Below are 18,457 nucleotides of genomic sequence, written 5' to 3' on the forward strand. Positions count from 1 at the left end.
AGCCGAAGATTCATGTCACCATTAACAAATGTACACACCAGAAAGCTTAATTATAATTGAACTGTGATATGTTGCACTCAACATGCAACTCAGACCTTCAGTCTTTTAGTAATATTTAGAAACTTAGTCAAATTCAACATTTAGAATTTATTCTTCACTAAAAATGTGTTACCATTTAAACAATGCAGATGTTTGGAAATGGTGAAATCGACAATGAACATGACAGAGCTGAAACCACTAACAGGGAGAAGCCTTTGTATGATGCCAGGAGCCCACAGCAGAGTAACAAATAAAGCTCGAGATCAAGGTGGAAAACATAGAAGAAAAAGAAAAGAGTAAACAACAGCATGCGTCCTTCAGCAGAAGGTGCAGAAGATGTTGCTGAGATGTTGAGTGCAGGAATTATTCTTCACAATGACTTCTCACAGCTACATTTTTCCGGGAAGAATGACTCAGTAATGAAGAACAACTTAAAACGATGGATGCAGTAAAGGGTTCAGTGCCTAGCTCAGGGACAAAGAATCAAACCTTTACGACCACAGTCACAGTTGCCAGGGACATTTTTATTTGTCTTCTCTAGTTTCACAGTAGATTCATCATAAATTCATTAGTATCCTTTTTTTTATTTTATTTTTCACTCATCTAAATAAACCAAATTCATAACACAGGCACTTATTGGAAGGATATTGCAGTTCAAAGCATATTATTTTAAAATCTAGCTCCAGTTTTCTGCCTTGTATTATGCTATTTTTTTTAAAAAAAGAAGATTGCTGTCTAATGTTCAAGACAAGAACAAACATGGTGGTGGTGGGGGGGGGGGTGTGAAGGAATGAAGGAGGAGACGAATGGGAGGCAGTCTTGCACATGAAACAAATTATAAACACACAGTTTCAAGAATAGGCTTCAGTTTTTTGATTTGCTTCAGTTTTTTGATGATTGTGTTGCTGGACAATATTAAAATGAGATGCATCCTTATTGCCACCATTTATTTAGATGAGTCAGTGCTAAAATATTTAAAAGAACCCACTTCTGATCCGAGCATTAAGGAGCTAAACAACGAAGACATCTAAGAAAGAGGCTGTAGAACAGTTGTGCTGGACTATATTAGACTGCACAGGTGTACCAATATAAGCAGCCAATGTAAATAAATCATGTTTAGAATATACATGATAAATGAACTCATCTTTTTTGGTTTAGATCACGATGCATCAAGCAGAAGAGCTCTCATAGACGACACTGACAGTGCTTTCTTGTGATGTTAATTATACCACAGAGTCACTAAATACTACATGGGGCTCGGGATGCACTGCACATCAGTGTCTTTCAGGGACACAAATCTGACAAATAATATAATATGATTGTTAAAATAAATTTATTATAAGAGATAAGAAATGAGAGTCAATGTCATTTCTTTTCTTTTTTTTTTTTTTAGAAAAAGTCCTAGACTCATAATGCTGAAAAATGCAGGTTTATAAGATGGATTGCATTTTGCAGTATAAGTCAGAGGTGTCCACAGGAAACTCACTGATTATCTGTTTTCATAGATTTTTATATTCAAGCTTCATGTTAAAATGACAAAAAAAAAAGAACTCCAAATTGTTGATCTTCTGAATTACAGCCATGTCAACAGACATGTATGGTAAAACATTGTGAGTCCAAAAGGAACCTTGTGGAACATCACAAAACCCATTTTTAGTGTAATATTTACAGAGGAAAAGTGGTTTTCACAGAGAAGTGGACTGAACCAACACTAAAGGAGAAAAGGAGAGTGACAGACAGATTGAAGGGCTGGACTGAATATTAAAAAAGGTGTGGGTGGGGGTTGTTTCAGCATTGCTTTGCTAGTGCCGGTGTTTTAGCAGTCATCTCCCTAGCAACAGAGCCGTTGTGGATGAGCAGCAGTGCGGCGGTGGAGCATCATGCATGCAAATGTGAACCGAATGACCGAATCCTCAGCACCAGATCCCACGTTATTTTAAACTTCATTATGGTGGACGAGAGGGTGGGTGATAAAGATGGTAGCAAGGAGGAAAAGTGGCTCAGTCAGTAGCGTAATGCTAGCAAGCGATGTAATGCTAGCAAGCAACAAAAAAGAAAGAGAGAGAGAAAAGGGTGATGTCATTGGTACTCTGGATCCAGCTGAAAGTAGGGCAGTCTGAACAGGAGGAGGGGAGGCAGGGAGAAACAGGGGGGCGGGGTTGACCTACATACAGCTGTGCGACCTGAGGGGTGTGAGCGGCAGGGTGCAGCATGAAAAACACAACACAGCTTCATCCAGTGGTCCGCTAAACAAAATTGAAGAGGAGCGAGGGGAAGGATGGAGAAGAGGAGGAGGAGGTGGAGGAATTAGAGGAGTAAAAAGGGGGGGCAGGGTGAGACAGAGGGAGGCGGAGGCGGAGGCGGGGGAAGTGTGAGGGAGAAACTGTTGTAGGAGACGAAGAGAAAGTGAAAGAGGAATCAGAGACAGAAAAATGCTCAGCAGGACGCATTCAGAGGAGTGTGAGCTGCTGGCTCATGAATATATGAGACCTCCCCCCCGCTGTGGGTAATTGCAGTCGTAGTGTTTCTCCGCCGCAGACAGTATTAGACCCAACAACTTGGTCAAATAGAGAGAAAGAGAAGGAAGGAGGGAAGGAAGAAACGATAGATGACCCTCGATATAAGACATTTTGAAATGCTGCTTCATCTTTCAGCTAAAATAATAGGATTTATTTATTTTTCATTTTGTAAATATTCTACACAAGTCCTCCAAATTAGAGGTGAACCTTTAAAATGATCTGAGGTTACTCAGTCACTGACTGAATGCTTTATTAGTGGAATTCCTCACACTGGTGATGGAGACTGGCCCTGTCAGCTCAGTCGTGATCCATGGTTCATTACTTTCTGTTCAAACTCTTATTAAAAGGCCACAACTGTATCAGAAACAGTTATAACTTGATAACTGCTGTTGATAAAAGCTTGCTGAGAGCGGGGTGGAAAATTCATGGGGAAAGACTAAACTCACAACAGATGCAGAGGATTCTAGTGAGGCAATAATAAAAATATTGATCAAATTTTTTTCATTCAGATTTTACATTAAGCTGGCAAAAGGAAAAATCTAAGTGGATTTCAAAGAGGGGTCACAGTTGGGGCACAGATGGTAGGACCTTCAGCCAGAGACTGTTTAACTGTGTTTAAAAATAGGAACAAATGATCTGCAATTAGATCTATGGCAAAGACATCAGGAAACAGGGTCGAACATTTGATGGTTGTGATGCTTGTACATTAGTGAGATCTATAAAGACAAAGAGAACAATGCTGACATTGACATGTAATCAGGAAGAGCAGTTACATGGAAAGGGATATTATAGCAGCATAGGTTCAGTGGTGCAGTGGTGATCCATAGCATATGTAAAGCACCCAAAGAAATTTGGAATTCACTGATCTTGTGTCTCTTGTAGGGAATTATTTTGGCATACTTTGGGTGCACTTGTCCCCTTAGGCCAGGCCTATTCAATTAGTGGCCCGCAGGCCACATGCCTCCGAGGACCAACCCCCAAGTGATCCAACCTGTGGTCCAGCACTCCTTAAATTTAAGAGATGCAGAGGGCAACTTGTTTTGCAAGATTCCAGTAATTCATATAGTGTTTCAGAATGTTAATACAGCATTCTGCATAGCCTATCAACAGTCTACCCAAAATGCAGCGTGTTGTTTTGAAGCATGGTCAAGAGTCTCAAACATGTCCTTTTCAACTCTAAAACATAGAATTAACAGTGAAAACCTTCGATTTAACCAAATACTTTAGTTTACCATCAACGCAAACACCCGCCTATATTTCTTGATTTTAAAACTTGGCCCAACTGAATTTGTTACTGAATAGCCATGCTTTAGACGGAAGGCCCACTGGCTATGTTGCTAGTATTCTAATAATAATCAGAATAAAGGTTTCAATCCGACTGAGAGGGGTTGTGAAATCTTTTGATAATCTGTTCAGTAGGAAAATATTAGTTCCTAATAACCGTGTAAACATTTGATCTGATTGTTTCTTTCTGGTTGGAATAAGTCCATTCTTTTTGAGCATGTTTGCTCCACGTGGAATAAACATCAGGTGAGGAGTTTTCAGGAAGGACAGAAACTTGGAGGTAGCAAAACAACCAGATGTCCAAACAAGCGTTTAATCAGTTCAATGGCAGGTCAGACTTTATTCTAATTTGATGTTATGGGGCATGTAAACGCCTTTACAAGATGATTTGATTTAGTGTCAATAAGATAAGATAATCCCATTTCGATTTTATGTGCAGTGGTATCAGCAGAGGGAGGGAGATCCAAAGCTTGTTTCTGGTGCTACAGTTCGAAATCACAGGCTATAGTGGGAAACACATTTTTCTGTCTTTCTCTTGTCGTCACTCCTACTTTGATAGTCCTGTCACATCATTCATCAAATATGAATGGAATGGAAGCTTGCATGCTCACTGAGCAGAAAGTAGATCACGGCCTCTTTTAAGTATAGATTTGACGTGGGAGTGAAAGGACAAGAAACACAAGAAACACAACTAGACTTATGAGCTTCTTGGTGTCTTAAAACGTTGAGAGTAAAGGTTTATGTGAGTGACAGACAAATGACAACTGTTACATATATGACATGGAAGATTTATGAGACTTAAAAGAGACAAATCATCTGCAAAGTTATTGTCTCGTTTAGTCTCTGAGACGACTCTCTTTGGGTTGGTAAGTTGGTGAAGTAGAGAATGTAGGACGAATTTCAAGGAGTTCACTCTAAGTCAGCCAGAAGGGAACTTCGTGTTTGCTGCCTCCCTGACAAGATGAAAGCGAAGTCTCTGTTTATTAGTGTCTGTTTGAAAGTAGTACAGTGGATGGCAGAAGCTGAAATTACACAGTACATTTATCTCCAGTGTGTCAATGAATTGTGCAGTAAAATCGTGTAAAATGGTGTTTCCTTATGGAATAGTACCTGAAGATTTGCAGACTGAGAACATGTTTCCTGTTTTCTATGGAGACTTCCACCACTTCATTATAATTGACTTAAACCAAAATATGTGAGAATTCACACTTAGTGAATTGTGATTCTATGTGCGATTAGTGAGTATGCATTTTGCATCCCTCAGACCTTTCTGAATAAAAATGACTCAAAACAGCAGGTTTTAACACAAGTCGTGAAAGCAGACAAAAAAATAAAAAAAATATTGAAAAAAATATCTGAAATTTTTGCATTTATTTGTCATATGAGTTTTACAATTTTTATGTCAACTGGGACAGAATTCACTTCAGTGTTGCCAAAATTGGCATTTATTCCTTTCATGAAACTTGTAATCAGTTAACACTTCTGAGTCCTTCACTGGCAAATGAATGGTCTTTGAAAACAGGTATTTTGGTTTGTGTTTTTGGATAAGACCTGGGTGACATTTTACTCTCATTAGCTTGTTGCATCACAGATAAAATGTTTCATTTGCAGTTTTATTCTGTTTGCCAATTCACAAACAGAAGCTATAATCTTGCTGTCTAACTAATGCTGCTTTCTTGCTTTTTCTCCACCCTCCTGTTTTTTCTCTGACAATCCCTTCTTTGTGTGTGTTCCTTGACAATGTTCTTTTCCTAAACTTGTCCTTTTCTTGCCCCTTTTGTCTTCCTCTTTGGACTTTTTTGTTTCTCCATTTATCATTTTTTTTTTTTTTTTTATCTTTTTTGGATTTGCTCAAATGTCCCATCTCTTTTTCACACTTCATTCTTCCTTCTTTCATTCCTTCCTCCTGAATCTTTTTAAAAAATCTGCAAACTGACTTCTTACCTTTTCAAACCTCTTTTTCATTATCTGACATCCTAAATGTCCACCTATTACTCTTTTTTATTTATTTTTTATTCTTTGGCTTCTCTCTCTTCCCAATGTGATCCTCTCTTATCCAACCTTCTTGTCTCTTTCTCCCCCAATTTTTTTTCTCCATCTTCAAATCTTCTACCTCCCTGCCATGATGCAAATCTTTCAATTTCCTTCCTCCTTTCTCTGGACTTACTTTAATTTCTGTCCATCTTCTCTTCCTTCCTTTTTTGTTCCCCTCAACCCTTTCCCTCATCCTCCTCTCCATCCCCCCACCCCACAACCCACCCCACCTACCCCCATCCATCATCCGACGCCCAGCAGTAAGTACCGGCCTTCATCGGAGCAGCACAATGATAATTTCTCGCTGTCCACCATCGCTGAGGGCTCCCACCCAAATGTAAGGAAACTGTGCGACACCCCTCCTAACGTCCCTCATGCCCGTGCATTGGCTTACTATGATAACATTATCTGTCAGGTAACGTGGTTCTCGCCTCTCTCTCTCACCCCTTTTTCTGCATCCCCCTCCCAAACCCTGCCCGGGCCCTGTGACTCCCTTCCAAATGCATGGGCATGAGTATTCTCCGATACTCTGAGGTGTGAAATGCCTAAGGAGGGGGATGGGGTTGGAGTGCAAGGAAGGAAGGTGGGAGTTTTCTCAAATGCACAGAATCAAAATCCAAGGGGATATGAAGAATAGATGGATGTCCATGCTGTAAACAAGAATTTTTCCAAATTTATTAGGTTACACCAGTATGTTTTAGTAGTTTTAGTCCTTTTTCAGTAATCCACTCACCTTTTCATTGGGGCTTTAAAAAAAACACCACTAAAGGTTAGAAAACTTAGAGAAGCAATTTCAGCAAAAATCTACAAATTGACATTCATACTGTGCTTAAAAGAATTACATTAAATTATTACAGTGGCAAGGTGACTGGGAGTTTGGAAATCTATACTGAAACCTCTGAACGCTGCATTTTAAAAGTGTCAGCAGGAATGTAAATTATACAATAAGTGCACAATAAGTGCAAAAGGACACTTCACAAGTGTGGATGTGCACAATACTGGCCTGATTAGAAAATGTTGTGAAACCTTAAAATAGTTCAGAAAACTAGATTTACAATCATAATTTGAAGAGAAAGATGAAGAAAGAAATATTTATTCTTATCTATGGACCTCCTGATGTGTGGATGCCAGAGTACTGTTTGTTTGCATATTAAACAAGTTGTTCATTAACAAATGCAAAGTTCTCATAGGTTTCTATCACTGGCACCTTGTAAGCCACAAATCAGAAGTTTGTGGATAGGGGGTTAGTTTTGTGACTGAGCCCTTGGAACAGGTTACCGTGACAACATGAACTCTGTCAAGCTTTATAGTTTCATTGTGTTTATTGATTTAGTTTCCTGGTTTATTGCTTATGATTCTGTTCTGAAGGTAGTTCAAATGCTGTGTAACCGTGCCACAGAACCACTTTTTGAACGACTTCAATGTGAGAATGTCTAGAAAAATTTAACTTTAACTTAATTATTTTAGGAATGTGCCACAATATCGCCCTGATTTATTTTGACTGAGCAGACACCAAGAGACACTTAAATGTATGTGCTGACAAAAACCAGACATTTAGCATAAATCTGCTCTGTGGGTCAAATCAGGGCACTTACACAGCCGGGGTTAGAGGTTAAATTCCCCTTGAAACCACGTAGACTGAATATTTATGGACTGTCCTCACAGTGCAGCTGACAACCAAGTTGCTGAGGTTTTAACCCAACCATAATGAGAAAACTCCTTGTGGTGACCCCTCCCCATCCTGCCTCCTTCTAACCTGCGCTCTCTCTCAGATCACCTCTTGCATCGGTATCATGGCATGTCTGCTCTGTCGCTAATATGTGGCCATGTCAGCCACCGCAGCTCTGTTTTGCTATTTATTTATTAATTTGTACTCTGTACTTTTAACAAAATGTCTGCTTGACTTGTTTATCCTGAAAGTGTACAGGGAAGTGGGAGGGGTCGTTACAATCAGTCAAAAATGGTTTATCCTGCTTTTCTGGGTGAAAGCTGGGGAAAAGATTGATGTGACAACCAGGTAAGGTAACCAGGGTATGTGTGAGAAATGGTCAAGGATATCAGGATAAACATCTGAGATGCAACGTGTTGCTGCTGTCTGCAGGTGGCAGCAGAGAGCCAACAGGTGCCTCACTAACAGAAGCATGGGTAGCTAGCACTAATGCTAATGTTGTAGCAGCATGGTTAGTTGTAGTGCTACAACTGAAATAGTTTGTTTTTGTTTAGTTTTTTGTTTTAAAATTTAAATACTTTTAGAGATGTGGTACCACCCTCTAACAACTCCATCAAAAGTTGTGTTCACTTGTTAAGCTACAGTATGACATTACTGACCATGTAATGCTAATTTATTTCTTGCAGTAGTTTTAGATTTAGTTCCTTTATAGGCAAGTGTGTCTCACCCACTCATTTATCCACACCTAAATGTCATTTTCATTACTGTGACAAACATTAAATCCCAAAACAGAAGTAAAGAAAAATTAAAAAATAAATCCATCATCACATCTTAACAACATTTCTTAAATCTAAACTAACAAATTTAATGCGTCCCAAACATTACACCCTGAAAATATCCTCTCCTCCACTGGGTTGAATAGTATTTGTAAATAATATGAATGATTTGTTCCAAAAAATACTTAAAGGTATGCTGTGAGGTTTTTGGCCAGTGGTGGTGCTATTGAGCTGTTTTTGAAGAAATGTTCTTAATATTGTATTGCGCAACATATCTGTTTTTATGAGGTAGTAAATGTACTTTTTGGTGAGATACAATAAATGTAAGGATGACTTTGTTACAAAAAATTTAAAATCACAGCGTATCTTTAAGCAACAATACCTGCTTCCATTTTGGATCTGGTTTGGTACTAATATCTTACTAATATTGTGAGCTAAACTTGAGCAGATTTTATAAAAGATGCAAAAGATTTTTGACTGTATTTTGGATAGTAGATTGAAATTGAATAAAATGGGATCAAATCCCAACCCTTTTAATAAAGTAGTCATGAAATGATTCACTTGGTGTGATTGACAACCTTTTCTAGCATTTATTCTGTGGTCCAGATGGGCTCATATGACCCTGCTGTCCATCAATTCAGCTTAAAAAAAAAGTACAACACAACAAAACAGTAAAAATATTTCCAACTACTATTCAACCCAGGTTTCTTTTGTAACAAGTTTTCCAACTACATACAAATCTCATCTCTGCATATGGGCATTCCTAAACCAGAAACCATACAGACTCATCGGTTTACCCCAAATAAACCCCAAATACTCCCTATAATAAGACAATTATTATAATAGTGCAATTAACCTCAGTTCCCCTCCACACTAACAGTCTGTGCCACTACGGTAGAGAACCTCCACAGAAATATCCAAACCTGTATGTACTGTGGTGATGCAGAATAATGGCAAGGCAGCACCAGAGAATCTAAACAGTCAGTGTTTGTAGCCAGCTGGGAATATCAGCTGTCATCTGAAAGGAAGTCTAGTCACTCCTACTGTTGCTCGCTGTCTCTGACACTCTATTTCTCTCTGTCTATTTTATCTGTCTCTCTCTATCTCTTCCTGTCTGCTTCTCATTTCTCCATCTCTCTTGGCACATTATCTCTCTGTATCGTCTCCCACTGCTTTCTTTCTGTCCACTTCACCCTCCCTTCTTTCTCTGTCAACCTCTATCTGTCTTTCTCTGAGGATGCCTTTTATGGTTTTGAGGAGTATAACCCTTTGCCCAATCCCCCTCCCCTCAGAAAACCATGAGCAGATACACCTGGGAGTGTAAGACCAAAGAGGAGTCCGACTGTGAGGTAAGACCAAATTCCCAATGTCAGATAGTCCCAATCCCCTCTCACTTTCCCAAACAGCTCTCTCATTGTTACTGTGGCCCTGTCAATCACCCTTTTCAACTCTCAATGAATCAACTGCTGCCTTTACTCCTGGCTGCCAAATAAATACACACAAAAAGATGCACAAAAATGTCAAGAATATTCTGACTTAGAACTTATTACTTAACTAAACTTTTATAGGTGACAGCAAGATCTGATGGTTTAACAAGCAATTCTGAGGGCAACTAATTGTGCTGACACAGCTCAGTTTCATAAATCCGTACCTACTTGGATCTTAATAAATTTGCAATGCAACTATGACCCAAGAGAACATAGTTACAGTACATGCAAATCCCCGCACAGATAAAATCATGAAAACTAAATTGCCCTTCAGCACACATTAAAGATACAGAGCCTGCAGGTAAAATCCAAACCCAGTCATAAACAGACACAAATACAGCCCAAGGTGACCTTGTGAGGTTCTGTCACATGTCCAGAAAGGCGAGGTGCCACACAAACACTCAAAATGAGGGTTTAACGCAAGAAGAAAACACACTTAGAAAAGAATTTACAGAACAATTGAACCACACATAAGTACGCACAAATAGGCCGTCATCCATCAACCAAACAAACACAAACATAGGCCAGTAATTTCTGCACAATAACAAAAAAGTACTTATGTTTCCCTGCAGTAATAGAATGCTTTGTGTTTCATTCACTGTGGTGGATTGAACCCACTTGTCCTCAATCTTCCCTTTACAGTAATTCAGCGGGGTCCAGCTGCACGGTTTCCTCTGCAGCAAACGGTGAAATGAAATTGTTTTCTGTCAATACTAAATAAATTTGACACAGAAAATGAATTGGCCCGGGTGGAGCTGGCTGTAATTTCTAAGAGGATTTCATTTCCATCGACTGAATTGGCTCTCACAATGACTTATCACAACTGAATTGACCTGAAGTCCAAACTCTGCAGGTCTGCAGTAGAACAGTGCATTAAAAAGTCTCTTTAAAATTGTCATGATTAAAATGGTTATGCAAAAATGAGTTTTAAATTTGACTTAAGGCAGTTCAAACCAAATACTCTCATTGCAGCAGAAATATTTTCAGAATAGAAAATGCAAAGTTTATTTGAAAAATTGAGATGAAGTTCAAATTTTGAAAGCAAACCAGACATGAATTTGGAAGACAGGTTATCACTTAAAGAGTAACTTAATTTGTTTTATCTATTGATGGAGGGATTCATACCACATTTGTAATTAATGTTTATTTGTATAAGAACCGTTGCCGCATACCACGGCAATTACAACTTAACCAGGTTTGCTGTGCCCATCCATAGATGGGCCTTTAAAAAATTTCACAAGAAAATAAATATGACACCACAAAATGTAACAATGTGTTCATACAGTAAAGTACAAAACTCAAGAGGCTGTAGTGGTCCAGACCTGTCCTTTCTCTTATGTGCCAGTCAGGCTGCCGTTAGTCCCTTTAAAAAATCACGGCAGTCCTGCAATGACAGCAAGGAAAGTAAATGCAAACATGTGTCTTGGCATGTCTCAGGCAAATATACAATGAATCAGAAAACAAATACACAAACACATGCACCACCATGAAAATGACTGACAGCTAAAAATCCTATGACCTCCAAGTCACTTCCTATGAATCACTTCCTACAAAGTAGGCTGTGTTTTGTCCGAGCTCACAAGTCATACGCAGAACTTCCCATGTCATAACCACAAGCCACCTGAGTTCCACTTGAAGGCTGCCATCCATTCAATAATTTTGTCGTTAACTTAACTTGAAAGTAGTGTGTTATTTAGAACTTTTTTTGGAACTCCTGATAGTAGTTTGATAAGACCCCAACCCGTCATGCCAACATGGTGAGGTTTATCGAGTATCAAATGTCGATGAACACAATTTTATCTCAGCATTTTAGCAGGCTCATCTTTAAGTTAATACTAATGCAATGATTTGCGTGTCACTCAGTTACAAACCAGAAGTATTGATCCATGATGGTGCTACATCAAAATTAAAAGTTAACCTGTGTTAATGAAATTCAGAATGGGACTTGGGCATCGATATCTAATTTAAAGGCTATCCAACCGTTGCTGAGATTTTTCACTCATAACCAAAATGCTGAGGTCCAGCAGACCAATATTCTGGTCCATTGTGTCGGAACACACAGACTACCTACTCACAATTTGAAAGATCCTGTGATCACATTAAAATCCATACATGAACCTTTGAGAAGATTTGTCTTTCAATACTAAAAGCTTCCACTGTGTCTCTGGACACAACAACACCATCCTCACATGTCAAAAGTGATAGTTTCTGTTTCTTAAAATTAATATTAAAGTGTGTCCCCCTTTAAACTAAATTACAATCCACTATAAGACTAAAGGACATCATGAACTGTCCATGTACCTCCATTATCATCATCATCAAAACCCTGTTTATCTCTGTTCCCACTCCCCCAAAACGACACCCACTCAAAAGTCCTCGTGACTCTGTGCCTCCCACCCACTGCCCGCACCCCTCCACCCATGCACAACAACAATGAAATCCAACAAACGCAAAACATTTTCCAGTTTCACGCTGACGGGAGGACAGAGGGCCCCTATCCTGTAACCATGGAAGTGACGTATCCACACGTCCTGCCTGAAGTTACTATCTAGGCCAGCAGCCAGCGGGTAAATTCTCTCACTGCTCTTCCTTTCTAAGAGTGCCATTGAATTCAAATGCAAACATTCAATTAGGGAGTGTTTGTAAATGGCACAGGCCTCAGGGCCTGGAATTTGATGCGTGCGTGTGTACGTGTGTGAATGAATGTGTCTCGACAAACTCTGCTTGTGTGTCTGTCTGTATGATTGCGAGTGTGATAAAGAGGACTGTTGCCTCAACACATCAGGGTCGATGACACCATGCAAAATTAATAGGGATAAGAGCCTGGAAAACCGACCTAAAACGGACTCTGCAATCAATCCCCCCCAATCAACCCCCCCCCCCCCCCGACCTGAATTAAATTCAGATGAATTAAACTGAAAGCACTAAAACATAATGCCGCCCACACGGCAACTTCTTGGGTATGTATGACGGTGGTATCCACAGAACACCAACCAGGTTGGACAGTTTATTTGTATTCATGCTTTTTTGTTTTGGGACTATAAATGGGCATTAGAGGCGAAGGAGGCGAAAATGGATTGTTCTGCATGAGCGAACATGACTGTCCACCCAGTGTAGGGGTCTTGCATGTGGATGTGCATGTGCTTCCTGGGGTGCCTGAAGGGGGAAAATGGGTAGGTGGTGTCGCTCATGCAGCTCACCTCAGTGCCTCCTTAACCGAACACAGCCAAGCATGAGAATTTTCAAACAGTGGAGCTTTCGATCCGCTGAAATTGCTGCTACCAAAACTGGCTTTGCTTGTAGTAGCTTTTATTTTGATTTTCCTAAACATTTTATGATATTTTGCTCCATTCTAACAGTATTTAAAGGATTATACACGTGTTGTATTTATTTTTTTGTACGTTTTAACCAGTTTACTATAAATCTAAATCTAAATTTACTACTATAAACACGTTTTCTGTAACTCCTGCTTTATAACACACTATAATGTAATTAGTTACTAATAAATAGTAAAACACAGTTGGAATCATTTAAAAAAAAAAACGTTTGGCAAAAATTATTGGCAAATAGAATAGACTACATAAGGTTCAACTTTATTGTCATTGCACATGTTTAAGTACAAGGAAACATACATTAATACTTATTATAGTTATTAATCGTTTGTTTGCATGTTGGTAATCAATTTGAGATACTTGGGTTAAAGTAAAGAGTTACCAATGGTGCATTCTGAATTCCCATTGGCTTCCTTTCATTTTTATACAAATTGGAAAATTAATCAGGCGTCCCTGTTTTAAAAGCAAATGATATATTTACTGAATTTTGACAGTAATTTTTTTTTTTTACTTTATATAGCATCAATAACAATACAAATTGTCCCAAGAAGGTTTGCAGAACCCAAGCCTTACCAGCTACTAGCTCCTACTTGCTTTAATAGTGCTGCAGTAAGCTGTGACACCTTAATTTAATTGGCCCATCATTCTCCAGTCATTTTCTGTGTCTTGTCAAAATGTTTGTAGTGAAACATATCAGTTGTTAAATGGAAATGCAATACGGCCAAAAGAAGGTTTTCAAACATTATCCTCACTGGCATGGATTACTCAAGCAACTACAGCGATATTAACTCTGCACAGGGATGAATGGAAGTCAGAGGCTTACGTTTTGCAGTTAAGCAGCTGAAACTTAAACACTCCAGTGTAGCCTTTTAAAGCATGAAGATGGAACATGAGAATCAGTGCATGAAATTGATCCACTTTAGATCCACTTTATTTTCTTAAAACTTTCCACCAAATTTTGAAGTCAGTGTCGGGTAATTATGAAAGAAAAAAAAAAACATCTCGTTACAGTAAGAACACAGTACTGCCTAAATGTGTTTTAAAGGCTAGCAATTGACATAAAATTGAAGTTACACAACTGTTTAATGTGTGGTGGGGCTGATATTAATCAATTATATCATCTTAGAGGAAAATTCACTGGTTTTCTTGGTTTGAAGTTGCTACTTTAAATAGAAATGATACCTTGCTATGGTTTTAACTGTACCTTATGCCCCCACCCCTCCACCTTCACCCCTTCTCGGGTAGGATGATCCTAATTCCCAGAACAAGCTGGAGGACCAGGTGAAGGCTCCGCCCAAGGAGGACGACTCCCTCAACATCCACAACTCTCTGACCCCCAAACACGAGAACCACAAGGTCCTGGGCGAGGAGAACTCCTCGGAGGTAAACTCACTGCAGAACAACATGATGTGAAACAAAACAAAACCAACCCCAGAAACCTGACAACACAACACTGAAAACGACAAGGTGCTCCGGCAATGAGAGCCCGCAAACCACTCCTTTGCTCTCTGTCCATCCACTGCCGAGTGCTCCTAACTGGTCAACCAACCAATCAACCAACCAACCAGCCTGTCAACGTACCAGCCAACCAACACAGTCTGCAACTGTCTCCGACACGGCAACACTGCCATTAAGCGGCCCTGAGTGGCTGCAAAAACAAACATACACCGCCACTGTCACTGCCCCAGTTGAAAGTAAGCCCACCCCCAGCCTCACCTTGCCGCCGCTCCCGCAATCCCACCCTCAAATCCAGTCAAGCCCCTGTTTCGCAGCCCTGTCCCCCCCCTTTTTGCTGTCACTCTACTGTCCCTTACCTTTCTTACATGCACACACACAGACAAACAGACACAAGCATACACATACTGTAAAAAGATAAGTACATAACCACGCTTATATGTATGAACACACACACATTCCCCTGCCTGCATTGGTGTATTTTGTAAAAAGAAAGAAATCATACAGAAGTTTAAAAACGTACGTAAAACGTCATTGTAAAAAAAAAAAAAAAAGTTACGATAAAGCTACTGAGAGGTATTGATGTTTGTCTGACTAATCCAGTGAGTATGTATAAATATTGGAAAAATTGAATCTGCTTGGATTGATTTAAAAGAAGCAACACAATGTGTCTTGGTTTTCATTGATGTGATTTCTAATCCTTTGATGTACTTGTTTATGTTTTTTTTTTGTACTTTTTTGGGACTTTGAACAGAGAATAAACAAACGAGATTCAGACAGTTGTTGAAATAAACCTTTTTAACATGACGTCTGTGGATCCTGTGTTTTCCTCAGCGCTGCATCCCCTCGTTTTCTTTCCCCTGAATTCCACCACTCTCTGCATGGCTTTGAACGCAGCTCTTTCAATCCTTGACATGCTTGTGCTTCCTACACAGTCAGGTTTAGGTACATTTTCAACACTTGTAGGACTTTTTACTCCAACTTATTGATTACCGTTTGATCAGTATTTGAAAAAAAGCTCCACTTATTCACTGGATGCTTACACACACACACACACACACACACACCGTGGCCTTAACTGGCAGTTGGAGGTGGTCCAGTTGTCATGGAGACCGTATACCCATGAATATGATGCAAATTGTGAGTATGCAAATTTTTCTTTTTTTTTAGATTTTACACAGATGATTATGGATTTATACAAGTTATTATATACAGAATTATTAAAAACTCTTTGGTGAGTGGATTACACACTGGCCCAGAACTCCAGGGTTACTGTGATCCTACAGCGCGCATTTAATTAAACACTTTTCAAGGAATATGTACTGCTAAAGCAGTTCTTACATTTAAATCCAGTTTACTCATGGTTTATGACAGCTTGCTGCTGGCATATGACACATCAAATTTGACCTTTTATGTTCATTTATCAAAGAAATCTGCACATATCATGAAAATAAACTGAAAATTAAATCAAAACATAAATCGAAACATCCTTAACAGCCACAAAGTAATAATGTTTTTTGACTTCTCTGTCCTGTTGTCCAGTTTTTCTGGATGCTTTCACAAATATACATATCAGGGCCTATCAGCAGAAGGACTGTCGCAGTTGTCATGGCGACAGTTTAGTTAATATAATGCCAAACCTAAATAATAACTAAAAGGCTTATTGCATTCAGATGATGAATGGGAATTCATGCATAAAATTCTCTGTCATGAAATGTAAAAACTTTGCAAAGATCTCTGAAGAGAGAGACCACTGAAGCAACATATCTGTTGTAAAGAGGCTTTTAAAGATGTTATTTCAGTTTGTTGCTTGCATATTCTTATTCAAAATATCACATATGCAGTACATACTGCTCTTTTAGCAAAATAAAAGTTTTGCAAGCTTTCTCATATTAAACAGGTAGACATAGTATGAAAATCAGGAACCAGTCTGCTGCTTCTGCATGTTTCCTGTCCCCAGAGATGCCTCCCTGTTTCCGGCTGGACAGACTTGCAGGCATGCTCACGCTTGCAAATAAATAACACTTACAGAGGCACATAACGTAAATAAGGAATGAGGTGGAAAAACAGCTGCAGACAACTACATGGATTTGCTGCATTAAAAAAGTGTATTTTATCACTAAATGAAATGATTGCAGTAGTTTTTGATTGACAAATCTTTTATAGGCATGGGTTTTTTACACGGATAAAGAAATTAACTCCTATTCATGCCTCCCTGCCTATACACAGCCACACACCTCCCACACACATTCAGCTCTACTATAGTGAACGTTTTGTTCTATTCGGGATGCTGAACGTACACAATAGAACGCACACAGCCCCCCCCCCACCCCCACCCCCCCACCCCCCCCCCACCCCCGCCACACACACACACACACACACACACGCACACACTATGCACACTAACATTCATACATGTACAAAGCATCTGTTAGCTTCCCATGCTCTTGCATACACATGCATTTAAATGCATTTGTACTTCTACACTTGTTAGGACCCTCACTAGTCAAGTCCAAGTCATTCAAAATGAGTTTAAGTCAAGAATTAAGTCAAGTCACAAGTCTAAGCTACTCAAGGACTCAAGTAACTCAAGTAACATCTCAAATACAAGTCAAGTCTTGAATGTTTTTCCTGTGGGTTTCTCTGTTCAAAACTAATTTTTGGATCCTTAAGTCACTCAAGACGTGTATAAGTATCAACTAGATTCAAAATTCCTAGTGGATGATTTAGCAAATGGAGATAAGATCAATTCATGTCAAGATGAGTTCAAGCCAAGTTTTTGAAGCATGTTTTTGTCGACCCAAGTCTAAAGTCAAGTTTAAATCCAGTCGAAGGTCTTCACTAGTTTAGGTGAGGTCCTCCAAGAAGTAGGAGACGTGACATACCAAGTTGACAGTCGGCCGTTTGGCTGTGTGGGCCATCGGTGATAGTTTTTGTGTCCTGCACCGTTACCAGTACCTTCAGCAATCTTTGCAGGGGTTCGAGTTAAACTTTCTGGTCCTGACACAGGTGACATTTGGTGATGCTACAGTCATCAAGTCAAATCTTAAGTGAGTCGGATCTGCAACAGAGCGTACCTCAGATTAGTCTGTATACGTACTGTATGTTGAGGTTCATGTTTTTTGTGTCTCAGGTCCAAGTCTTCGTGTAATAGTGGGATCTCCCTGTAAAAGAATAAAATTCAATCGGTCCCACAAGGCTAGAAGAACAGAAACAACACACACAGTTTTACCCAGGGCTGATAAACTGCCCTGAATGGGTTTCAGATGAGGCTGCAGCGCCTGCAGCCTTTTGTCAGTTTTCCCTTTTGGATCACTGCAAAAGCCATGGGTTATGCAGCGGTATTGTTGCCGCTCCTTCCCAGGGTGGAGGGGTGCTGTTGGCAGAGAGTGGGGGAAGGTCTGCTTTCCCTTCCCTTTCTTCAAATAAATAGATGGAGGGGTAAGAGGGCATTTCAGCCCACGGAAGGTGAAATAAAATACTTTAAATACAGAATAGGAAACAGCAGTAGGCGAGCTACAAAAAAACACCTAAGCAAAACAGAAAAAAACAACAGCAACAGTGATTACCACCCTCTTTAATTCTGTCAGCCTATCACACTTACCCGCACACATGCTGGCACATGCAGTAGCACATGACTGCACATGCTCAAACACACACATACTCAAAGTAAAGGAGGGTATCCGAATTGAAAAGAGTGAAGCCAGAAGTACCAACAGACACCATGGCAACAAGTGGGCATTACATTACCAACAGAGAGAAGAGAAGCAGGGTGGGGGAAGTGCAGTCATCCCTCTGAGTGTAAAACTGTGACAGGCTGAACCTTTTTATGCTTGTTTATGTGCAAATGTAATCAGATTAA

The 18,457-nt window shown here is 39.6% G+C and overlaps 1 protein-coding gene across 1 annotated transcript in view; it reads left to right on the forward strand.

The window, feature by feature from the left end:
- Nucleotides 1-14,875, forward strand: part of cspg5a (chondroitin sulfate proteoglycan 5a) — a 51,826-nt gene extending 36,951 nt beyond the window's left edge. Inside the window, exons 4-5 of the mRNA XM_084556820.1 lie at nucleotides 6,135-6,291; nucleotides 14,386-14,875. Coding sequence (XP_084412946.1) covers nucleotides 6,135-6,291; nucleotides 14,386-14,553 — 325 coding nt within the window. The 3' untranslated portion in view covers nucleotides 14,554-14,875. The remainder of the gene's footprint in view (nucleotides 1-6,134; nucleotides 6,292-14,385) is intronic.
- The last annotated feature ends 3,582 nt before the right edge of the window (nucleotides 14,876-18,457 follow it).

This window comes from Chelon labrosus, assembly GCF_963514085.1.
Source record: "Chelon labrosus genome assembly, chromosome: 12".
Lineage (NCBI taxonomy): Eukaryota > Metazoa > Chordata > Actinopteri > Mugiliformes > Mugilidae > Chelon > Chelon labrosus.